The 24,114-nt window shown below is 54.9% G+C and overlaps 2 protein-coding genes across 4 annotated transcripts; one reads left to right on the forward strand and one right to left on the reverse strand.

Moving 5' to 3' along the window:
- Positions 1-324: 324 nt before the first annotated feature.
- On the reverse strand, positions 325-10,274 carry EXOC3L1 (exocyst complex component 3 like 1). Of its 3 annotated transcripts, XM_050713147.1 has the most exons (14): positions 9,576-10,260; positions 8,471-8,631; positions 7,058-7,277; positions 6,474-6,739; positions 6,088-6,359; positions 5,817-5,934; positions 5,492-5,617; positions 5,139-5,239; positions 4,609-4,719; positions 4,316-4,445; positions 3,110-3,232; positions 2,472-2,627; positions 2,127-2,251; positions 325-1,627 (listed from the first exon to the last, which is right to left on the reverse strand). In XM_050713147.1, the coding sequence occupies exons 1-14, from the start codon at positions 9,616-9,618 to the stop codon at positions 1,441-1,443; spliced, it is 2,139 nt and encodes a 712-aa protein (XP_050569104.1). In that variant the 5' UTR covers positions 9,619-10,260; the 3' UTR covers positions 325-1,440. The 3 variants fall into 3 exon arrangements, with proteins under 3 accessions (XP_050569104.1, XP_035399123.1, XP_035399124.1); XM_035543230.2 differs by having other exon boundaries at positions 6,088-6,739; positions 9,576-10,274; XM_035543231.2 differs by having other exon boundaries at positions 4,316-4,406; positions 6,088-6,739; positions 9,576-9,696.
- Positions 10,275-10,588: 314 nt separating this feature from the next.
- On the forward strand, positions 10,589-24,089 carry E2F4 (E2F transcription factor 4). The gene is made up of 10 exons (XM_035543229.2): positions 10,589-10,765; positions 11,436-11,545; positions 12,058-12,219; positions 12,745-12,788; positions 15,665-15,726; positions 16,097-16,382; positions 17,165-17,356; positions 18,572-18,619; positions 21,381-21,425; positions 21,773-24,089. The coding sequence occupies exons 1-10, from the start codon at positions 10,589-10,591 to the stop codon at positions 21,886-21,888; spliced, it is 1,242 nt and encodes a 413-aa protein (XP_035399122.1). The 3' UTR covers positions 21,889-24,089.
- Positions 24,090-24,114: the final 25 nt, after the last annotated feature.

Consider the following 24,114-nt stretch of genomic DNA (forward strand, 5'->3'; position numbering starts at 1 on the left):
CCACCCCTGGAAGTGTGTCCCTGTGCAGGTGAGCGCATCCCAGGGCCAGCTGGGGTGAGCAGAAGCCTTCCCAGGCAGCCAGGGGCTGTGGCGAGCACACGGTGAGCCCCTGGGAGGATGGCAAGGCTGACCCCGCAACCCCTGTGCCACCCCCCAACAGCTGCCCAGCCCCTCTGACCCCAGACTGAAGAGAATACTTCTGTCCCCCCAGCCTCCCCTGAGTGCCTGGAGCTATTCTTGGAGCGATGCTGAGCACAGGGACAGTCTCTGCTCTGTGCCACCCCTGTGCCCTGTCCTCTGGCACGTAATCAGGACACTGGCAAGTGCGTGCAGAGCTCAAGGCTTTATTTCTGTATCAGTGCCATACATGGACAGCAGGATCAGGCCCGCCACAAGGCAGCAAGTGCAGCAGAGTGTGGAGGTCACCTCTCCTGCCACCCAAGGTGCTGTGGGGCTGCGCACACATGTGCAGGCCAGGCAGGAGGAGATGGCAAAGGAGGGCTGGGCAGGGAGCTCCCAGGGGAGCTGAGCACAGAGACCCACTTTGCTCCGGTGGAGGAGATGACCAAGCGATGGACAATGGCAGTGGACGGAGGGAGAACCAGTGCCCAGGATGGTGCTGCCTATCACGGAGGAAGCTGGGACAAGAGGATGCTTGACGCACAGGTGAAACTCCTTTCATGTCCTGTAAGATGTTGAAGTCTTGGACTTCAGTGCTGTTGTGGATGCTGGCAAGAGAGCTGGGTCCAGGAGTTGGGCAGGTCACCACAACTCAGAGCTCTCTCTTCATGCCAGCAGGGAGAGTTATGGCATTACCCAGGGTGGTGAGACCCCTTCTTCTCTATTGCCATGAGCCATGATGAGCTGGCTGAGATGCTTCCCCCCATCCATGCATGGCCTAGGCTGGTTAACAGGAGAGGAAGCCCTTACATGGCCAAAACCCTCTGGCAAGCCTGGGCCTAGCAAGGCTACGATTTGTCTCAGAGCTGGGGTGATCAAAGAATCAACGCCCAGGCTGCTCTGGCTGTCTGGAGCCTCAGGGAAACGCAGACGTTTCTGCAGCCCCATGGAGAGTTGGCCTCACCCCAGCTGCAGCCTCCTGTCCTTCGCTCTGCTGCTCTACTTTCTCCTACAGGCAATAGGCTAAACCTGAGCAGGTCTCAACTGCTGCCTTAGCAGGCCAGCAGAGCTGTGGGTTGAATTTTCTCCTGACCCAGGTCTCCTGGGTCTGCTTACTGGGGTGACAGTTGGCTCAGCAAAGCAAGACCAGAGAAGGATGCTACGTATCCAGCCTGTCCCCGACACAGGGCAAGGTGCAGCGCAAGGGGGATGCCACGTGGCATCTCCGTTCTCCCCACACACAGCCTCGGAGCTGTCCCGCGTGGTCTGTGTGTCCACAGGGGCAGCGGGGAGCGGGGCCGTGGCAGGCAGCGGGTTGTGTCAGGCACACTTGCCCTTGCGAAGGCAGAAGGGCAGCTCTGGTGCAGGGACCAGGATGGTGCTGAAGATGGGCTGGTAGCTCTCGGGCAGGGCCTGGGGGTGCTGCGCCATCATTTCCAGCACCATGTGTCGCACCTCCTTGGAGACGTCACCCCGGAGATCCAGCAAAGTGGAGATGTGCTCATCGCTGGGCAGAGAGCAGGAGGTGAGCCGGGGTGCAGCTGGCCCACAGCACCGCCACCTCTGCAGCCCTGCACATCGCTGAGCCCCGCAGCACTCGCACCCCCCCCCCCAAACCTCCCATGATCCAGAGAAGCTGAGCTGAGGCTGGGGAGAGCTGGCACTTCAAACCAGCCAAATCTTTAAATAGGCTTGAAAATAATCCCACAAACCTTATAAATTTTGGTTTTGGCATTTCATGTGTGTTTTTTTTTTTTTTTTTTGCCAATTCTGACATTTCCAATTTGGTTTTGTGATTGCTCACCCTTTTGGCAACTAAATATGGACAGATGAATGCCACAGCAGAGCTGCTTTTCCTTTTATGTTTTTGCCCTTGGAAATTTGCAAGAATCCCTCAAATCTGGGACATGGGAAAACTCTTTCTGCATGCTCTGCAGCCCAAACCTGGCTCCCCAGTGTAGTCCTGCCTACCCTATCTCATGGGAGAGCAGAGCTGGGCTCCCTACCTGACGTCAGGGTACTTGGTGATGAAGCCCAGCACCTCCAGGCTGAGCAGAGCCGTGTCTTTGAGGCAGAGCAGCTCCCGCACGGCAAACACGGCCTCGAGGTTCTGCTGACTCCTATCCAGGCCCTGAGAGGGAGAGCGGGATGTATGTGAGTTTCCAGCCAGTTTCTCCTCACAAGTGCATCAAGGGTAACTGCCCCATCTTTTTCCTAAGCCAGTGCACCCACTGGAGGGGAACAGCTCCTAACTCTGCACTGGCCTTGCTCTGGGGCTACCCTGTGGCTTGTGCAGTGCCCCCTTCTCATAGCCCCACCCCAGCTCCCCACCGCTTTCAGGCACCTCTCACCAGGCTACAGAAGAGCTCCCGGAGCTGCGTGGCGTCCTGCAGCAAGCGGTCACAGAACTGTCCCCGCTCCTCCTTGCTCTTGCACACCATCCTCTTCTGCATGAGTGCCCGCAGGTACTGGTTTGCAACCAGGACCTCGCACTCTGTCAGCAGGAGCTGGGCACCAGGGCAGAAGAAAGCTGTTAGCTCTGGGGGTAAGACATGAACTGCCCAGGAAAGGTAGAGGGGGAAGGGCCCAGACACAACACCAAGCACTGAGGACAGAAGGACAGCTGAATCTGGGGGAAACCCCAAACATTTCTGCATGATGGAGCCCCTGGGGCTGCTCTGGAGGACACGGGCTCTCCAGCAAATCTTCAGTGACCGTGGCTTTGCATCTCCGCTCCCCTCCCAGTGCCCTGCTGTCTCTGGGCTGTGTCCTGCGCCCCAGCACTGCACCCTACTGCCCACCGTAGAATCACAGAGTTATAGAATGGCCCAGGCTGGAAGGGACCTCAAAGATTATCTAATTCCACCCCCCCCCCGCCATGGACATGGACACCTTCCACTAGACCAGTTTGCTCAAAGCCCTACATCTTTGCCCTAGAGGCAAGCAGCTGGTCAGAGGACACATGAGAGAAGCCCTGCAGCAACTGTACCGTGAAGACAGGTTTCTTGACACGGGAGAAGTCCTTTGCGTACTTGTCTATCACTTCGCACATGCTGTTGACCAGCTGGGACCCAGAGAGCCACTTACGGGAAGCCAGCTGCACACACAGGGGCTGAAAGAAGCACAGAAAAACATGAAGTGCCCTGCACCGTATTGCTCTTGTAGCAGTTCCATCTGAAGGGTGGCGCAGCACCTCATAGCACCTGCCCTCCTGCTGCCTGGAAGCATGTCTGCTTTGCCTTGCAAAAGCCCCCAAGCCTATTTGTACAAGAGGGCCCTGCCAGCAAAAAAACTAGGAGTGATGTAGATTAGGAAATGGATGGAAATACACTGGGACTGCCACTTTTGGGTCTGTTTGATGCCCACAGACCAGCATTTTGAGCTTCACCTGGGTCGTGGAGTTGCACTGCACCCAGGTAGCACCTGAGGTTTGGGGCAGCAAGCTTCTCCTCACATGCTTGCTTTTGGCCTGTCCTTCTGCAGCTTAATTTTTAATTTCTACTCCTTCCCACTTTCCCTGCTTAGACATAATGTTTTTTTCGCTCAGGGCTTTGACCTCCTCCTCCCCTGCTGTCCTTGTCAGCAGCATCCTCTTCCTGCCCAGAGGCACACATTCTCTCTGTATCTGCTGGGGCCACGGCAATCTCCACACTGCCTGTGAGCGCTTCATCCTTTAGTGGCTCTTTTGTTTCCATGGCATTCACCTTCCAGCCCTAAATAGCAATGCCATTATTTTTTCCAGATTTCGTCCAGACTCCAGGAAAGCTAGATTTGACTATACTGGCAGGAAATGACTTGGGCAGTCACAGATTGGATTGTATCCTCTGCACGGACACTGCCTCTCTCCTGCTTGGTTTTGTGCCATGAAACAGCCACAAAAGGAGTGCAAGGAAGCCCAGGTGGGCTGTGGCTCCCAGCCTCTGTCAGTTGGTGGTTTTGGGGCTATCTGCCTTGGTGATACAGGGTGGTGCTGGCAGGCAACAGCCATCGTGTGAGCTGCTGGTGGTTTATCAAGGCCTGGGAGCCAGGCTGGCAGGGATGTGTTTGCAGGATGATAGCCAGCTGGATGCAGCCCGCTGTTATGGAGCACGTGGCCCATATCCTGGGCAGGAGTAGGCAGTGTAGCAATAGTGCTGTTCTCTGGGGACAGGTCTGTTGCATCCCCGCCAGCCTCAGGGACTGTGGACAAACGTACCTGCAGGTCAAGGAGCAGCTCCTCCAGCAGCAGCTGGCAGGCTTTTTTCTGCATCCTGTCTAGAGCAGCCTGGAGGGACACAGGGACTTCTCTGCAGGCAGAGTCGGGGTGCAGAGTGGGGACAAAGGAGCTAGAAGAGAGAGAGAAGGGAGGGGACGGGTAGCTCGGGAAGTACAGTGGGGACACTAGTCCCAGAGGGAGCTGGGCAGGGGGATGGAGAACTTGTGGTTCCTTGCAGGTAGAGTGGTTGCTCTGAGAGGCAGCCAGAAGGTGCTGAGGCTGGTGCACGTTACCTGAGAGCCAGGTTGTTGTTGAGCATGGCCAGTAGGTAGGGGACGTAGTACTTGGGTATGGTAGGATCCTTCTGGTGCTCCTTCCCATATTGCACTAGGGCTTCCCGCAGACTGCAACACAGCGAGTGAACCACGATGGGCAGGCACCTTGCCACAAATGCCTGGAGCAGGGGCGCTCCTGCGGCTCTTGGGGGCACATGTGCTTCCCACAACCCTCCCAGCTCACTTGGCTCTTTCCAGTCCTGCCACTGGGAGGTAGGATAGTGGGTAGGATAGTGGGACCCATCTTGGACCCCGTGGAAGAACAAGGCGCCGCACTACCAGGGAGGCACTTGGGTGAACAGGCCCTGGAAGCTGATGGCCACCAGGAGCTGGGACAGCAGCCCCACGGGTAAAAGGCTGCTGAGCTTTCCACGGCCTGGATCAGCACTGGGTGCCACATGGCAGATCTCTGCCATCAGCCTATGGTGCTGGGCTGTGGGGGCGCAGGGTCTGTGAGGAGGGGAAGGGGTGTGAGGGGCTCCACTGACCGGCCCAGAAATGCCTCGAGCTCCTCCAAGGCCATGTTGTAGACCTTCTGCTGCAGAGAGTTGGTGATCGAGGAAGTTACCTTGATATTACTATTCAGCATCTGCACGGGGAGAGGACAGTGGAGGTGAGTCAGTGGCTGCAGGCCATGGCCCCCTTTTGGGGGGCTCTCAGCATGGCCATACCCCAGCTGCTCCTCATGGGGCACTGCATGTCTGCCCCTCAGTGGCAGCCCAGGAGAGGGAAGGGGAGAGCCTGATCACATCTCAGAGCTACAACAAGCACAATGTGGCCCTAGACAAGCCAGCAAGACAGCAAGGGCACAAGGTGCCAACCCGTGGTGCTGGGGACCCACCTCTATGACATCAGTGGGCAGGTCTGACTGGAAGAAGCCCTGATGGTCCGTCTTGGGTTCCTTTTCCCCGAACCACTCCTCGAACTCCCTGTTCAGGGTCCTCGGCATCCACTCCAGCACACTAGCCTGCGGGAAGGACGCCCGCCATGGCCAGCCCAAGACGTCAGGTACCAGCTCCCTCTGGACCCAATGCACAGCCCAGGAGCAAGTCCTGGGCCTCATCCCCCAGGCTCAGGGGCCCACGCTGCTGTCAGAGCAGATGCCTGTGAGGTGGCCAAGGCTGGGCCCCTGCACGCACCGCACATGTGCTGTCCTGTTCACTCACCTTGAGTTTCACCACGTATCTCCTCTCTGTCTGATCCACAAGCTCGGGGGAAATCAAGGGGCCCAGAGAAGAAACATCCACTTCTGGGAGAAGGTCCGGGTGACCCATCATCTCGGAGCTGGAGGGCAGAGGTGGGACTGGGCTGGGAAGACCTGCATTTTCCAGCAGTTCCTACCTCTGCCCTCCCCAAGGCCACTCCCAGCAGCCAGGGACTGCGTGCCGGTGACAGCCTTGGCTCCCTGCACCTCCCCTGCTTGGGGTTGCCGCTGACCTGTGGTACACATGAAGCACCCACTTAAGGAGGTGGAAGAGCGCCTGTTTGTCCAGGTCTTCTCGGAGGATGTCTTGGAGGTGGCTAGCGAGGGCCTGGTGGTACGTGGCGGTGCAGACGCTGAGGATGTTGTAGTGGGCTGGGACGCACTGGACCATCAGGTCCTTCACCACACGCAGCTCGGACACGATGTCCCTTTGCAGCGCCTCCAGGTGCCTGGACAGCCCTGCATCCATGCGGGTGGTGTGGAAGTGGGTTCCTGTGATGGTCTCCTGGAGAACGTGGTAAAACTTCTGCCTCCAGCCCTTTGGGCGGCCAGGGGGCAGGAAGGTGGCATCCAGGAGCAGAGTATCGTCTATTTTCTCCTCCCTCTCGATGATCCTTACAGCGGTGACGAAGAGAACTGGGTCCTCCTGCACCAGCTGCAGGCTCCTGCCCACAATGCCCCACAGCTGCTTGGCCAGGCTCTCGTTGAGCTCCTGCAGGCCACTGAAGTAGGACAGCACAGTTGCCTGGGCGCTGGAGAGCCCACGAAGGTGCAGCTGGGAGAGGATGTTATCCCGGAGGTGCTCCATCATCATGATCTCCACGTGGGCCTCCAGGAGGTGCTGCCCACGGAGCAGCTGCAGCGTATGGGAAAAAACCTCGTGGACTGTGGGAGAGGGAGGAGAGATGCCAGGATTGAGTGCAGGGGGGCAAAGGGGAGCAGGTGCTGGGATCATGGGCATGGGGTAGCAGGGAGATCATGAGGGAAAGGGCCTGAGATCTGGGCCTCTGGAAACACGGTGCTGGAAGAGGCCCTACAGAGGCGGCTGCATCTCCATCCACGGAGACTTTCCAAACCCGATCAGCAAAGCCTGAGCAACCTGCTCTAGCTTTGCCACCAGCCCTGTGTAGAGCCCGAGGTTGGACTGGAATATTCCCGAGTGCCTTCCACCCCAAATCCACGAGCACTGGGCCAGTGCCTTACCCGAGAAGAGCTGGGGCAGCACCTGGACCACCGAGGCCAGCTGCACGTGCTCTGCCATCAGCGCCCGCATCTGCTGGAGGTCCTGGAAGCGGTCCGCGCAGTCGAGCAGGGCCCATCGCGCTGCCCCCAGCTCCTGGCACACGCTCTGCACCTCCTGGACCGCCGACCGCAGCTGCTCCAGCCCTGCACTCACCCCCTCCAGGTAGGACTGGACAGTTGACTGGGGAGCAGAAGGGAACAGAAGGCAGTGGGGAAGCACTCAAAGGCTGGTGGACTCGCGCACTGTTTGCCCCAGCCCTGCCAGGCCTCTCTTGCGTGCACTTCCCCAGCCCCGGAGGGGGAGAGCTGCCTCTGCCATCATGCCTTCTCGATCCCTCACGATGACCCCATCCCACCAGCTTCAAGAAGGCTGCTCCAGCGACAGGAACGTCCCTCATCACCCCTCTGAGGACACTAAGTCACATTTTACTGAGACTGTGTGCAGGGTTTGGGGTGGCCAACGGCTACTGAGCATGAGGTGGGAGAAGGGCATCACCGTGGGGTTACCAGGGCAGCAGGGTGAGCAGTAACCAGATGTCTCCTTTCAGATTTAAAATACTACTTTGCTTCTACAAAACATTTACAGGCCCCAGGGCCCCAGGATGTCCACCAGTCATACTGATGGCATGAAACACCTCAGTGGCCATAAGCCCTGCTCCAAAATGGATTTCCAGTTTTTCCAACCCTGCAGCAGCGCTGGCACATCTTCACGCCCCGTCTGCCCATTTAGCTTTTGGTTCCTGGTGCAAAGAAGCACTTTTATGCAGGATCAACAGAAATAAGTTGTTGTTTCTGAGGCAACTGAAAACAAGTTGCCTCTTGGGCAATTCACCCACATTCAGGGTAGGATGAACCATCTCCAAAATCAGACTGATCAGGTTATTCGTTCTTCAGGTTATGCAGAAAGGGATCACAGAGTCGCCCTGACCAGGGAGGTGTGCACATCCCTTATTTACGTGTGCAGAAATACTGCTGCTCCCGTGGTGGATCTGCAGGCAGGGATGGGGCAGGCGGGAGCTCTTCGCCTCCTCCCGGCCATGGGGAAGCGGAGCTGTGGGTGCTGGGATGGGGCAGTGGTGGGGAGCGCTGCCTCCCGCACGCAGGATGTGTCCAACCACTCTTAGTGTGTAGTTTCGAAGGATGGACAGACACAGGAGACTCATTTTAATACTTCAGACAATACCCAGGGGTGTTAGGTGGTGGTTACCAAATTTTTCCCCTGAACAACTGCATTTCTCCCACCGAGTGCCGACCAAAGGACAAGATTTTTCCAGAGGCAGAAAAAAAGATGATTCAATGCAGAAGACCCTGGCTGGGATCCCTACTTGGGGAGGTGGCAAAGCACCCATCAGGTGGGACGTGCCAAATACCCACCTTCAGCCGCGACTGGATGGAGCTGTTCCTCTGCGTCTCTCGGCTCCGGTACTGCCCGAGCCCCTCCAGATTTTCGGGGCGGTAAAACACCCCCGAAGCCCATTTCAGAGCAGCTCCTCTCGCTAACTTCTCAGCCTTTTCCACCTCTGGCCACTCCTCATCTGGGGATGAAGCCAGGGGTTAATGAGCACAACGAAGCCTCTCCTTGCGGGCAGGAAGGGCCCCCGAGGCCAGAAGCAGGAAGCCGGCCGCGAGCGGACGTCCAAGCACACCCAGATGTGGGCAGCCGGACAGGACGGCGGCGAGCGGGACCTCCCGGGAGGGCCCCCAGCGATCCCACCGCAGAAGGCTGCCCTGAGGAGCTGTCACCCAGCCTGCCAGCTCAGGACGTCACCCAGGCTGAGGTGACCCAGCATGACGAGGACGGGTCGCCCAAAGGGGTCTCATGCCACAACAGGGTTAGGGCAGTGAGTCAGCAGCTGGCGTGGGGAGCTGGCGGCCGGCACAGCCTCTGCGCCTGGTGGTCCTGGAGGGGAAGGAGCCTCCAGCTGGGGCAGCTGCGCTGCCGAAAGCTGAGGTGAGGCCAGGAGCCTCCTGGCCTCGTTGGTCTCCCAAAGGCACCTGATGCATCTATGCGGGGCCACAGCATCCTGCCTTAGCCCCAGCACAGCGCCCGAAGCCGTGCCAAAGGCTTTCTTGCCACAGCCCCCGGGCTGTGATCCAGCGCGGCCGCCACATGCCAGCCCCCCCCCCCCCAGCGCCTGCTTTCACTGCGTGCCCCCCCTCCCCAGCACCCTCCCAGCTTGGGGCTCCGTCACTCCATGGGGATGTCACCCTGTCCCCAGCCGGGCTCCCGCCCTGCCCACAGGGCACCGCCGGGGCTGGGGGCTCTGGAGGACGGCAGTGGGTCCCAGAGAGCGCTGGGGAGGCGGGCAGCTCGCGGGGGAGCAGAGCTGGGCTTCCACCCTCCCGAGAGCGCAGGGAACAGGGAAGAAGGTCCGGGAGGTGGTGAAGCGGGGCCTGGGGGAGCGCGAGGAGCGCTGAGAGCAGCGGCAGCAGCATCCCTCCCCGCCCAGCACCCCGAGGGGCTGCCTCACCCCGTTACCTCTGGGGCTCGCGCCCTGCTCGTCGTCCGCCGACGTGCCCATGGCCTCTGCGAGCTCCAGGGCCGCGGGGCCGGGCTGAGCGGAGGAAGCCGGCGGCCGTTTCCTCAGCGGTCCCCGGGTGGGGGGGGGTGGGGGGGGGGTGCTGGGGCTCGTTGGGCGCCCGCCGGCTCGCTTCAGGACGTCGGGGGCCCGGCGGCGGGGTGGGAGCGGGGTGGGGACGGGGGGCAAGGAGGAACGGCAGCCCCTCGCAGCCGGGCGGCGTGGCCTGGGGGCACCCGCGGTGGGTATGGGGTGACCCCTACGGGTACTGGGTGTCACCAGTGGGTGTGGGGTGCCCACGGTGGGTATGGGGTGACCCCAGCGGGTATGGGGTGACCCCAGCAGGTATGGGGTGACCCCAGCGGGTATGGGGTGACCCCAGCGGGTATGGGGTGTCCCCAGTAGGTATGGGGTGTCCCCAGCGGGTATGGGGTGTCCCCAGCGGGTATGGGGTGTCCCCAGCGGGCACGGGATGTCCCCGGGAGATACGGGGTGTCCCCAGTGGGCACTGGGTGCCCCCAGTAGATATGGGGCGACCCCAGCGGGTACGGGGTGCCCCCAGGCAGCGCGGGCAGCGGCTGAGCTTCGCCCACCGGGGGCACGAAGAAGCAGGGGCACGGCGATCCGGCCGGGCAGCCGCGGTCTCCGGTCACCGGGAGGGACGCGGGGCGGTCCCCGCGCTGCCCGCCGCCTCCCCGGGGCGCGGCCGGGGCCGGGGGCTCGGGGGCGGGGGGGGGGGGCGCTCGGGCAGCCCCGGGGGCCCCGCCCCGAGCGGGCCCCGCCCCCCGCCGAGGCCCCGCCCCCCGTCCCGCCGCTCCCCGCCCCTCCCGCCGGGTCCCGGCCCCGCCCCTCCCGCCGGCCCCGCCCCCCGCCCCCCGCCGCCCGCGCGCCGCCCGCCCCGGCGCGGAAGCTCCCGTCGTGCCTCGCGGCCCGGAAGCGGAAGCGCGGCGGGTCCGGAGCCGGCGGCGGGCAGATGGCGGAGTGCGGGCCGCAGCCGCCCGGGGGTGGCGGCGGCGGCGGCGGCGGCGGGGGAGCGGGGAGCGGGGCGGCGGGGGCGCCGAGCCGGCACGAGAAGAGCCTGGGGCTGCTGACCACCAAGTTCGTGTCGCTGCTGCAGGAGGCCAAGGACGGCGTGCTGGACCTCAAGCTGGTGCGGGCGGGGGGGAGCCGGGACGGGGCGGGCTGCGGGGGCGGGTCTCGCTCAGGGGGATTCGCTGGTCCGCGGCTGTGAAGGGGCTCGAGAGGGAAAGGTCATTTCTGCGGCGGCTGGCCTGTGGGCAGCGCCACCGGCACCCCCGGTGCCAGCTGGGCTCGCGCTGCTGTGAGGCACCCCCCGGTGCCGTGCTGCTCTGCCTCCTGACGAGGTGCTGGTTCTCTGGTGGCCTCAGGTTTGGGTAGGAGAGAGCTTTCGAACGTCAGCTTTGCTAAACTCTTGTCAGGCGCGCAGCTCTCTGCGTTCCTCTTCCCGTTCCCATCTCTTTTTCCCCTGAAAGAGCACCGCATCTTTTGGCTGCCGGACTAGTGGCTTCCAGCCCCGCTTTGCCGCTGAGGACCAGTGGTTTCTGCAGCCACCCTGAGTGGGATGGCTGGAGTTTGGTTTGTGATTAGTGGGGAAGTTGCTGGTAAGAACAGGAACAAAGGGGCAGTGGCTTCTTCTCGTGGTCGTAATGACATTGAGAGCAATGTTGGTAGCTCGAGGCGCTGGGATAAAAGAGGTGTGAGATGGTGAGCAGAGAGCTTGGTCAGGAAGCAATCTGACGGGGAGGAAGGAGAGAAATGGGACTGAGAGGTTGGAGTTAAGTGTCCAACTTATTTTGCAGGCTGCAGACACCTTGGCTGTGCGACAGAAACGGCGGATCTACGATATCACGAATGTCCTGGAAGGCATTGGGTTGATTGAGAAGAAGTCGAAGAACAGTATCCAGTGGAAGTGAGTGACCGAGAAGCTCTAAATTGTTCACGGGTCCCTCCTAGGACAAGGTCCAATTTTCGGGGGTACCTTTTTCCCATTTGGATGAGGCTGTTGTCCCAGTGACGTTGGCTAAAACGGCCTGCTCGGAGCAAGGGGCCTGTACTTCCCCCAGCTGAACTGTGCTGATGGTGGTAGTGAGGAAAGCTGAAGTGTGTATGGCATGTCGCCTGTACACCGGAGCTGTTATTTTGGTTCAAACTAGGTATTTTCTGTGTCTCGGACTAGAGAAGATGCCTGTTGTGGTGCTGGAGGTGGGGGAGAGCCCTGGCAGGCTGTGGGGTGTCGGAGGATGCACCAAATGGTGCTGAGCTGGAAGGTGGTAGGGGATGTGGAGCGGGTACAGATGAGGCTTTCTGGCCGTGGCATAGGATAGAAGTGGTGGGAAGGGAGGCGGCAGCCTCCCGAAGAGGCTGGGGCTGCTTTGGACGCTCCGTCAGCTGATCCATGTCCCTCCTTTTCCCTCCGTACAGGGGGGTGGGTCCTGGCTGCAACACGCGTGAAATAGCTCACAAACTGATCGAGCTGAAGGCAGACATAGAGGACCTGGAGCAGCGGGAACAGGAGCTGGAGCAGCAGAAGATGTGGGTTCAGCAGAGCATCAAAAACGTTACAGAAGACGTGCAGAACAATCGATATCCTTTTGCCAGCTGCTTATTCCTCCGGGCTGGAAGGCAGAGGCCTGAGGGCGGGGTTGGCGCTGCCCTGTGCAGGGGCGGTGGGCACCTCGTGCTGCTGGAGGACCTGCGCTGAAAGGGTCAAGAGGCAGTGCCCCCCTTTGGGAGCGGGGGAGCTCTGCCCAGCCTGGGAACAGCTTCCTCTGCGGGGCACGCAGCGCTGTGGAGCAGCGGATCCGTTGCGCACCCGTGGCTGTCACCTGGCTTTTTGAAGTTCCCTGGCACCGTAATGTTTGCAGCGAGAAAACTGCTGCTGTCTGAGCCACAGGTGCTACTTCTCTTGAGCGCAGAGCTGCTCTTGCAGCTTGTCTGTCGTAGGTTGCCAGCTCTGAGGCTTACAGACCTCACCTTCAGCACGCTGCAGCGTGTGGCACGGCCGGCCTTCTGGGAATGGCATTGCTTGTGCTCAGGAAGGAAACGCCAGGTGCCCTTTGGGTTCTGTCCTCGCAGGAAACGGCAGCCTTTCTCCTTAACCTTCAAAACGTTAGCGTATGTGACACATGAAGATATCTGCAAGTGCTTCACAGGTGAGGAAATCGTGCTGCATCATAAAGATGTAATGCTGCAGTCCTGTCAGTGTACGCCAGCTGCTTTCCTTTCGCTGAGAAAGAGGCAGCAGATCTTAATTGAGGTGCGAGCATGGGCTGCCCATCACCACCAATGTGGTGCGAGTTCTGATGCCATCCTTTGGCTTGGGAACCCGTGAGTTGTGGCTTTGTTGTCACATCAGATGTGAGGGGGCAGGAGGTTTCTTTGCACTCGCGTTTAAAGGAATGTACGAGCCCTTCCTAAGGCAGTCTTTTTGCTGGGTGTCGCTGTGTGGGTTTGTGTACGTTACTTTACAAGCCTTTTTATTTTCAGGGCTTGGGTAGACAGTACAAATCCTAGCGGTAAGAGAAGTTTACGGTAGAAATCTGGGTGTGAGCAGGAAAAAAAACATAAGAAGAGTACCTCAGCTGCATCGTGCCTTCCGCCAACAGGAGGGCAAAGAGCAGGACAGAAGGGAACGTGCTGTGACCTATCCCCATGGTACTGCCTTGCCAGAGTTGCAAGGTGCCCGTGTAAAAAGCCAAATGTTCTGTCTCTGTGGGGCAAAAGTGAAGAGAACCCCACCGGATTCTGTTTCTTCTCTGCTAGCAGTTGTAGTGCTGTCTGTAGGACCCAGAAAATCCCCCGTGGCCAGCGTGCAATATGGCAGCCTGCAGAATACAAACTGTTCTCAGCTCTAGGGGCATGGAGTCGTAGCTGCTTTCTGCTTCGGTGAGCGCCGTCCCTCTGACCCTGCGCAGCCTGCGTCTGCTTGCTCGCCTCAGAGAGTACGAGACTGGAGCTGCTTGTCCTGCCCCCCCCAGCCGTGCATCGTCTCACCCTCGTCTGACTCTCTCCTCACCTCTTCCAAGCTGCCTCCTTGCCCTGCGCCGCATCCATCGGTTCTTTTGTTTTTCATCTTCGCCTTTGTTGCGCTCCTGTTCACCAGACGTTATCCTGCTCGAGTTCCTGCTAATAACTCGCGTGTGCCACCCCTCGCTTTGCTGTTTCTTCTGGTTTAAGTTAGCACTTCGTGGGGGCAGGGATTGTGTTTTCAGTTTGACAGTGCTCGGGGCCAGATAATTCGTGAGAGCCTGTAGGAGTTTACTGGAGACCAGCAGACAGATTATTGCTTGCTTGATTGAGTGTTTTGCATTTTGCTGCACCTGTTTTTCTAAACCAGTTTGCATCTGAAGTCAGACCTCACCAAAAAGTGCAGAGAAGATGAGATCTTACTCAGAGCAGATCTGAAATCCTTTGGAACGGAGGCTTCGTCTGTGTTTTTTCCATTGTTTTGGTCTGGTGTGTGCCCAGATTTGCTGTATGAATTTGCTTTACATAGGGTATCTGATTCCCCCTGCCAGCAAACGTCTGGGCGGGTTCTTTGAGAGCTGAGAGGTTCTTTGTCGGACCCCTTGTGTTCCTGAACAGTGGTAAAGGCTGAATTTTATCTCCCCTTTCTTATTTACGGCTATTAAACTCCCTTTCTTCAAGTTAGTTAGGACTTGAAGATTTCCCTGCTTGGACTCTTATCAAATAGGATTTGTTATCTGGATATTAAAAAACAAAATCTGAGGATACGTTAGTTCAGAGTGACTGGGAAACGTAGTTTTCCCGTCTGTTGCTGTGATGTGTTTTGTGCTTGCGGAATCAAAAAGGAAATGGAAGCACGCTGTGCACCGATTGTTTTGTTTTGTGAAAATATTTGGGGCTTAGCTATCGAGAGAGATAGAAACAGAGCGCCTGTATTGTAGAGGCCAACAGGTCTTAAACCTTGAGCTTGTATCTTTGAGCTTTGTTATGCCTTTTTAACGTCTTTTAACGATATGTATTTGAAGTACGGATTTGTTGAAGGAATCCCATCTCGCTGACAAATCTTGTGGTGTTTTTAATCCCTCTGCTTTTGCTGATCTGACCTTTAGTTGCCAGCCTGAAACTAAAGGCCGTGCTCTTCTGCTGTCCGCTCTCTCATCGCTCTGGGGATATTCTGTATTAATTGTCAAGTGAAGCTTAATGCAGAATACCAGTGAAGTGTGAACACAAACCACACAAAAGCTCGAACATTTGAAGTGAAAGCTTCTAACTGCTCAGTCTGAATATGTCTCACGTTCCCAGCACTGGCAGTTCTCTCTTCACGTTTCTCTTGCTAAATGTAAACCCAGAATGGAAGCTGCTCGTCTGTGATGCTTGTGTTATTAGGGGTGCTGATCTCAAGGAGCTGCAGAACTTGGTGATGTGATGCTGATCGTATGACAGTGAACGATACTGTGGGTCAGCCTGGCTCTTGGCATCGCTGTGCAGGGTCCAGTACAGCTAGCACCAGGCAACTTTTGCTGGTAGAGGCTAGGGAGTGTTGGTTTGGTATTGGTACTTGAGCAAAATGAGGCTGCTGTGCTGTTAGCAGCCTGGCTCCCGGCCCTAGCTTCATGCTGTCTGCTGGCAGTGCAGCTCTTCGAGTTGCTTGCTGTTGTGTTCACTATTCAAATCAGAAACCTTGTGACAACAGGGTGAAGGGTCTTTCACTTAGGATTCGGACGTTCTTCAGAGTGAATTTAAGCCAGCCCCAGTGTTTCCTCAGAGGGAAAGAAAGTTTAGTCCCATTAAGGATACTGCTGAAACACTCGAAGGTCTCTTTAGGGTTGCTTTGGGAGAAACTTCACAGGTCCTTTGTGCCCTTGGCAGCTGGCACATTTGTAGCTGTACGATGTGCTTAGCAGCTTGGGTGGGTGTAAATGGCAATCCTCCAAGGAAGGGAAGACCGCGGGGCCTTTGGGAAGCGCAGGAGATAAGGGGCTTTGAGGAGGGGCTCTTTGTCAGCGTGTGCTCCATCAGAACAGTTCGTGCCCCCTGAGTGCTGACCAGTCTGTTTGCACAGGTGACACCCTCCTTGCAATTCGAGCCCCATCAGGCACGCGCTTGGAGGTTCCCATCCCTGAGGTGAGTGATAAATGCGTGGGTAGAGGGCACGTGCGTTGTGTGGGTGTGTTTTGGGGGGGTTGTTGCTGGATTTACCAGGCTGGGAATTGGTTGTCCTGGTTTTGATGGAGTTGGAGGAACTGGCAACCCAAGGAAGGCTCCAGATATTAAATAATTGCCAGGAAGCTTTGTTTGGTGGTACGTGAGTTACTGCTGGAGCACCACAAGGAAGGGTAGTTCTGGGAGGGTCAGGAGAGAGCAGCTGAGAGGGGAACTGTGTGTGGAGCTGTCCTGAGCTGTCCGGATCGCATGTCTTGCCGGTGGGAAATTCCTGTTCTGTTTGAAAAGGGCTCTTAGTGTATGTCTGTGTTTCACTTCTGGCTTTTCTCAGGGCCCAAATGGGCAAAAGAAATACCAGATCCATCTGAAGAGCACAAGTGGTCCAATCGATGTTCTCTTAGTAAACAAGGACGCTTGGAGCTCTCCTCCTGTCGTACTACCCGTCCCTCCCCCTGAAGACCTCATTCAGTGCCAGGCAGTTGCACCCTCGAAACCACAGATACCGCCGCTTGCCCACTTCCAGGAGGCATCCGTTCCCAGCAGCACCCAGCCCTCTACGCCGACACCTTCCAGCACTCAGGATCACAGCCCTCCTGCGCAGAAAGCCCCGAGCACAGGTGAGAGGCAGGTTACAGCAGAAGTTTGTAAAAGGGCCTTCTCGGGTCCCAGGTCCAACGTTTAGTTTGAAAAAAAGGCTGTCAAAAACGCAAGGTGAGTTAGGTTGTGGCTTTGTCCAGCCAAAGTTTGAAAGCCTCCGTTGATGGAGATCCCCGTCTCCTTTGTGAGCTCTTCCAGGGCTGCAGCACCCACTCAGTGAATTGTTTATGGATATCTGGGTTTGTTTGAGCTGGAGCTTGTGCCTGTTGCACATATTATATCATTTGGCACCACGGAGAAGCTGTGCTCCATCGTCTCTGTAACTGCTTATCGGGTGGCTGCAAGCTGCTGTCGGATTGTCCTTAGACTTCTCTTTGCCTGCCTGCCTAAGCCCAGCTCCCTCTGCCCTTCCTGGTAGGACACGTCCTGGACACCTGCCTGTGTTGGTAGCCCTCAGCTGGATCATCTCCACATCTTCTTGAAGTGGGAGATGGTCACAGCTGGACACGGTGTTCCAAACACAGCCTCAGCCCCAAGGAGGAGGGTAGCAGCTTCCCTTCTCCTGGGTGTAGCTTAGTCTGCGGCTTGTGTTGATTGCCGTGGGAGTGTGCTCCACCAAGACTGCTCTCCAGCAGAGCTGCTGCAGGACCTAGGAATTTTTGCTGGGTGAAATCAAAAAGCCTTCTTCCTCTGCAGCTCCCTGCACTCGATCAGCATTGCAAGTGAGGGTTTGGTCTGTGCCGTAGCTGCTTGTTTGGGGGCTGGTCGGAGGTGACGTTCTTGTGTGTCTGTGACTTTCCAGAATGCAACGTCTCGGTGGCAGAGTCCAAGAGCGGCGGTGACCTTGACCCCCTCAGCAACGTGCCCGCGTCCACCGGCCAGACGGCCGGGTTGGATACTCAGCCCCTGCAGTCCTCTGCCTCGCTGGACAGCGGCTCCGTCCTACCCAGCCCCTCTACCTCCTTTGAGCCGATCAAGCCCGATCCCACAGGAAGTGAGTATGCGACGTGCCCCCGTTTCATGCGTGGCTCCAAGAGGGTGCCGCATGGGGTGAGGGAAAAGCTGCTGACCCCAGGGAAATGAGCTGAACTCCGTTCTGCTTTCACTGTCAGCCAGACCCTGCAAGGGGTGAAGAGGTATTTTCCTGTGAGGGACAGCCAGCTGCCTGAGGGTGCTGGGGAACCTTGTGAGGAGCTGACAGTGTTATGTCTATACCATGTCACTTCCTGTGACACTAGTACTAGGAAATCCACAAGGGACGTTCACGTGATGTGTCTGTGCTGTTATGTGTTGGATTATTCCCTTTTAGCCCCTTCTATAGTGCTAGGTCCAAGTGGTGAGACTGTGAAGCTGTAGAAATTTCAGCTTCTGATAACTGTACCTTTGTAACTTGCGGGATGTCTTCCTTTATTAGGAGAGCTCTCGAATCTGCTTTTCTCCTTTACCCAGAAATACTTTGTCTATCTTTAGTGATCTTGTAGTCCTAATGATCTTCCAGTATATATTTAGGGAGCTTCCTGATGTGCTTGGTGAGATGAAATGGACTCTAAACAAGGAATATTTTAGCTTTATGCCAGGAAAGAGCAGGCCAACCCACAGACAGAAAAGCATTGCCTGGGTAAGACACTGTGCTGTAATGCCACGAAGCTTACCTTCACTGCAGGAACACTCAGGGTTCAAGTGTTATGTTTAGAAGTTTTGCTCAAATGTAGCTCATGTAGTTCTTTTCTCACACTTCTGCTAGCGTGTCTGAGAGAAGTGTGAACAGTCTGTCTTCCATCTTGGAGTAGTCTTGACTGTGGAATTAGGCCTTTGGTGTGCGTAGAGCTTATCCTAGCCCAGAGAGGCTGTGCTGACTGTCTAAAGGCATGCCCTTATCCTACACAAGGCAAATCGAGGTGTCGTACAGAAGCTGATGCAGTGTGAAGTTTGTGTACAGGCTATTACTCTAAAGCTGCTGACTGTGATAACACATCCACGTACTGGGGTTCCTACATATCTATTTAAAGTAGTTGAGCTTAAGTATTTTGTTGCTGATCATTTCTGCAGATATATTTGACGTGGGGTGTTGGAGCAGAATTTCTGGTTGGTATGGATGATCTGGGTGCATAAGGACTGAAAGTATGGTTGGACGGTAGGCGATTAAGTCGTAAAGCATTTCAGGCACTTCATGTAATGATGCAAACCGTTTGGTTTGTTGTATTTGCAGTGCTGGAGCTTCCCAAAGAGCTGTCAGAGATGTTTGATCCAACGAGAGGTATGTTCGGTATGTTCACTCCCTGATCACAGCCTTGTTCCGTGCCCATCCACCCACAGACGTGGGACAGTTCGTTTTATTTACACACTTTCGGATTATTTTGGGGATGTGGTTTTGTAAGGTCCTTGTGGTAGCTGGTGGCTGCTGGCCCTCTACCTGTAGAGGGCGCCCTTAAAATTACTGTTTTGTATATGTATTTTGCTGTCTTCATGTTGCCAGCAACCTTTAAGAGTTTGCCCTACAGTGTGTAGATGAGGGCTTTCGAGGCACCGTGTCAGTGCTAATTTGTGCTCTGTCTTCCCATGCTCCTTCTCCAACTTGTCTGCACCATCTAGAGCTACCGGATAAATCCCTGTTAGCCCTGTTCCAATTAGAGCCTACCTGGAGCTAATCCAAGCACATAATCTAGGGAAATAATCTTCTTTCTATGACATATCCCTCAGTGCTTTTGGTAGTCTTTTTGGAGCTGTAAGGGAGGGGATGGTGTTACTTGAGTCAGGTGTTCTGCCTCTGTCCAAGGAGAGTGGGTATCACTGCCTCATGGTGGAACAGACTTTGGGCTAAGTAAGGGCAGGAGAGGTGCAAGAATTTGGTCTAACATAAGCCTAAACTGGGAAAGTTTTTCTTTGTTTTTTTTTTTTTTTTTTTAATTGGCACATTTAGACCCCTGTCTTTCCCTTTGCTGGCAAAATACTCCTAGCCCTGCAGCCACGCGGAGCTGAGTGCACACAAGCACTTTGTGGTGGTGACAGGATATGTCACAACTGTTCCCTGGAGTCCCTAGTTCTCTGCTCGAGCGGGTGCTTTGTGAAAGTGCAGCTTTTGCTTTAAGAACCACGCAGTTCCAAATGCCATACACGTGCAACCGTCTGATCTGTGTGCTAGGAGCCCTGAGCCAGGCTCCACGGTCGGCCTGGAGGGCACCTTCCCTCCACGCTCAGCCCCGCGTTTGAAGCACCCACTGCTGTAGACAGTGGGTGAGGTCTTGGTAATGACTGAACACATCTGAAGAGTAAAATTGACACTGTGCAGCGTGAAACATAAACTGCTGCAGGGCCTAAGCCCATATAGAAGGTACAGCTTAACCCAAACTAACTCTGAGACTACATGAACACTATTAAAAATGAGAGCTTTGCTGTCTACATTAATGCATGTTGTTTTACGGGGTGTTCTTTACAGTTTGGAGCGGGAAAGGGCAGGTCTAGGAGTGAAGGAAAGTGCAACATGGCATAGTCAGATTTTAACCATGATGTGCTGTTGAATTGCCAATGAAAGCTCTGCTCTGCAGAATGGAATTGGCAAGTGGTGAAGCTCAGCGCTGGAAAAAATCACTTAAAAGCTCAGAGAAATGAGCTTTGCAGCGTACTTTGCGGCCTCTTTCAAGCCAGTGTGATCATAGTAAGGGTGCTCTGTCACTGGCTGCTGCTTTCAGGCTATGCAGTTTAAGCTGCAAAAGCCTGCAATTTCTTCCTTAGTGTTTTGTATTGGAATTACTTTCTCTGCGTGGTTTTCTGTCTCTTTTAAGTGGATGTTTAATAACCGCTTGCTTTATACTTGTATCCCGAAAAAAAATGAAATTCAACACACACATGCACATCCTGCTACATTATCAGCCCTGAAAAGATCTGAGAATATAGGTTCTGTATTTAATTGCTGTTTTTGAAGCTGGTATCATTCCTGTCTAGTCACTTCCAATTGAAATACTCTCATCTCACAACACTGAATTAGGCAGGTAGGTTCCTGTCCTCTAGGAAACAGCCTGCTATGGGTAAGCATCTTGAAGATGGGTTCATCTGAGTTTCTTTGGTGAAAGCTCATTTCAAGCGTGGGTAGTACCTCATCAGCCTAGCTAGATCGAGTTAGATCTTCACTATTTAACTTGGCAAAGTGGGAAAGGGATTCAGAAAGTTGTTTTCAAATGCTTCTTTAAGAAAAGAGATTGACTTGCACATGCTTTATCTGGCTGCTCGTCTGTCTACCCTTCAAGTGTCTCGTGAACCTACCAGCCAAGATTAACAACACTGGAGGAAGGAATGACATTTCGGAGATAATTACTGCCCACACAAAACTATAAAAAACTTAGAGGGGAGAGCAGTTAATGACCCGTTAGGGAAGGATATGCAGAGCTCAGATGTTATTCTGTTTGGCAGTGGGCAGCCAGCCAATCTACCAGTGCATATTGCTGGATTAGCCACAGCACAGCTGTGGAGCAAAGGGAGCAAATTAGGGGAAACAAAGGGGACAAATCTGGAGGAAACTGGAGAGATTGATTAGTTCTGCTGCTCCTGGAACAGCTCATTTGTTTTTCATTTTTTCCCCACTCTAGTAAAGTCAGCGCATAATTGACGACCGTGAATGTGTCAGGCTTTACCAGCTCACTTTGAGATGCATGTTGGAGAGTTTCCTTTGGAAGAGTTCAGGCACACCAGCTAGCGTGCCAATGCAGGCATAAGGCATAGCCCATCATGTGAAAGCGATTGGCTTATGGCTGAGCTAAGCAGGCAGAAACCTCCCGCAGAATGTTTTGATGCTGCTTGAATTGTCTTGGTGTGCAGCTTTCCCTTTGCCCATGCAGGAGACCTACGCTTTCTCCTCTCGCTACCTGCACGTGCTCTGCCTTATGCACACGCTTTGCATTAGCAAAAAAAAAAAAGGGGGTAACAAGGGTGAGGACCAAAAGAGGCTGGGAAGGGTGGGAAACTACCCAGGCACAGACCAGGAAAGCAGCGTGTGTTGCTTACTGTGCTTGTCTCTTCTCTAGAATGTATGAACTCTGAGCTACTGGAAGAGCTGATGTCATCCGAAGGTGAGTCTCTGAGCTTTCCCCTCACGGTGTGGCCTTTCTGGGGGAGAAGACTAGTTTTGTGTGACTTTGTACAGCTGGCAGGCTTGCCCTCATTTTTCTGGGCTCTGGGCATAGACTCTGTTCTCACTGTCCTGCCAGTCCCTGGGTGATGTGTAAGGACCAGAAGAGCCCATCTCTTTAGCATTGCAAGGCTGATTTGAAGCAACCTCACAGATCTCAACGTGGGGTGGACTCCCTGGGCCACGGGGCAGCCTCACGACTTGGTGTCGCTTGGTGTCTGATGGCAACTGTGGGCTAGGTGTGGGTGTGCTGAGCTTTGTAACCAACTGTGGGCTTCTCTTTCCCAGTGTTTGCTCCCTTGCTCCGCCTCTCCCCTCCTCCTGGAGATCACGACTACATCTATAACCTGGATGAGAGCGAAGGCGTCTGTGACCTCTTTGATGTGCCTGTCCTTAACCTCTGACTTCTCAGTGCGGCTGTGAGCCTCACAAAGACAGACCATTTTGTAACTTTGGAAAGTGTCTATTTTTGGATTCCTTTTGTGCTAGAGCTCGACGAGTGAGTGATTCAGAGATGCTCTCATATGGACTCAGAACCAAGAGATGTGGACTTGCAGGCCGGGAGCCTCCTTGTAGCTTCTTTCTCTTCCTGTGTTGCACATGCAAGGTCTTTGACTTAACTCGCCTCGCTGCACCTCTCTCTTCACCGGATCCTGGGCCTCACTTCAAAGGGTCTGTGATTTGAGTGCTCCCAGCTCACCTGTAGAGTTTTGCCCGTGTGCCTCTCCGAGCTTCCTCAAATCTGCATGCCTTGGTTTTCCTGCACTCCTAGAGGCACTTTGCACCTCCTAGGTACCAGCTGCTACACGGAGCTCTAATATTGTGTGGTCAGTTCACAAGCCCGGATGTAATTAGCTAGATTTTCAGTGTGAGTGGTTCAGGTTGGGGTGGTTATATTTTGAATGACAACGAGGAAAAAAAATATGGCACCAAAGTGTCCATTTCTTCCAGTGACTCCAGACCAAGCTAGTATGTTTTACAAGAAAAAGCACTTTTTTTTTTTCAGCTGTTCCTCTTAGTAGGACCCAGGAGTTGAGCTGAGAGTTTCCCTGCTTTTGCATCAGTAGGAATACTGGTTCTCCTGTGGTGTTAGTTCACCAGTCTGTTGATGCACAAGCGCAGGGGGTCCAGCTCCTTGTACAGCAGCTGTGCTGTTTCTGCAGGGCTGAAGAAGGTGTGCCAGTATTAATATTGTTATTGTTTTTTTCTTAAGAGATGCTTGAAAGGATAAGACTGCTCCAGCTGGTGCCTTTAAGGTACTCCAACTACATCAGACCCTGCTCATATTAGCATATAACTGTTCTCCAACCATTGCACTTGAGCCTTCAACTGTCTAAAAGGCGACCAAGCAGTAACAACAATTCAGTAGTACTCTGCCATGACAAGATGCATAAGTGTCATCAAAATAGCGTTTTGTTCCCCCCCCCCCCCCCCCCCCCCCCGCCTTTTTTCCCCTCTTAGCATCTGTTCAGGATCAGGCTTTCTGTATATTTGAATTTGCTCCTCTAGTGTCCGTATCCATGCTCCCAATTCCTGATCCTGTGGCAGGTTGCTGCCCAGTGTGTTGCTTTCTCTGCATCATTTGTTCCATGAGATTCTCTTAATTGTTGTGTTAACGGAAGGTCTGCTGTTGAGTTTTTTTTTTTTCTGATCAATCTTTGACCCTGTGCATTTTTTTTTTTTATTGGAGTAAAAATCCTTCATGGATTTGTGTTATATTTTGCAAGCCCCTGATGTTTTTTGGTCAGATCCTGTATTTGATAGTCGTCAGTTTTGCACATCTTCCTGCCAACGCAGCGGTAGCAGCTGTCATGCCTTTCCTGCTCAGCCAACTGCCGAAGAGAAGGCCAGGCCAGGAAGCATGGCTGGGCATTGCAGAGATAGCTTGCAGCCATCTGCACGACCAGTCAATATTTGACTTCTGCTTAGCTGCTCACCGTGTGTGAACCACAAAAAAAGCTGGAGCACGAGCAATAAGGGATGTAAATGGGATGTCTTCAATCCTTGGAGCCTGCAGAGGTGAGAAGAGCGTGTGCTTGGGACCTCTCTTTCCCAAGGTGGCTCCTTGTGCCATTATGTTCTTTGTGGGACTCCTCCAGAAGCTGTTCACTTCTGCAGCGTGGGAAGCTCGTGGTGTGAAGCACCAGCATCCTCTAGGAGAAACGTGAAGAATTCAGTAGGAGCAGACAACATTGGACACTTTCTAGTTTCTAGATGGCAGTGGGCAGCTACTACTGGTGAGACGGAGACCGGGTGGGTGGTGAACTTTGCGTCCGCATGCAGCAGTTCCTCAGCCTTCCCTCCTTTGCATGGAAGCTACCCAAAAGCTGTTGGTCCTGCTCGCGCGTTAGCTTGGCGCTGCGGCTTGCGCGTAGCTAGAGCTCTCGTCAGCGCGCTGCCCGACCTTCGCTCTCCCTCCAAGTGTTAATGTTTGCCATCGGTTAGACGATGTTTGGAAAAAAAAAAAGAGATGTAGAGAAGATTTACAGTAACAGATTGAACTTTGATTCATATATAAAGATTATTTTTATACTTTTTTTTTTTTTCTGAAAGGAAAGAAAATTGCCTGTAATATTTGTACAGTTGTTCTCTGAGTGAATAAACGAGCCCTTTCCAGAGCCTCCTGCTGC

The sequence above is a fragment of the Cygnus atratus genome, chromosome 12, assembly GCF_013377495.2.
Source record: "Cygnus atratus isolate AKBS03 ecotype Queensland, Australia chromosome 12, CAtr_DNAZoo_HiC_assembly, whole genome shotgun sequence".
Lineage (NCBI taxonomy): Eukaryota > Metazoa > Chordata > Aves > Anseriformes > Anatidae > Cygnus > Cygnus atratus.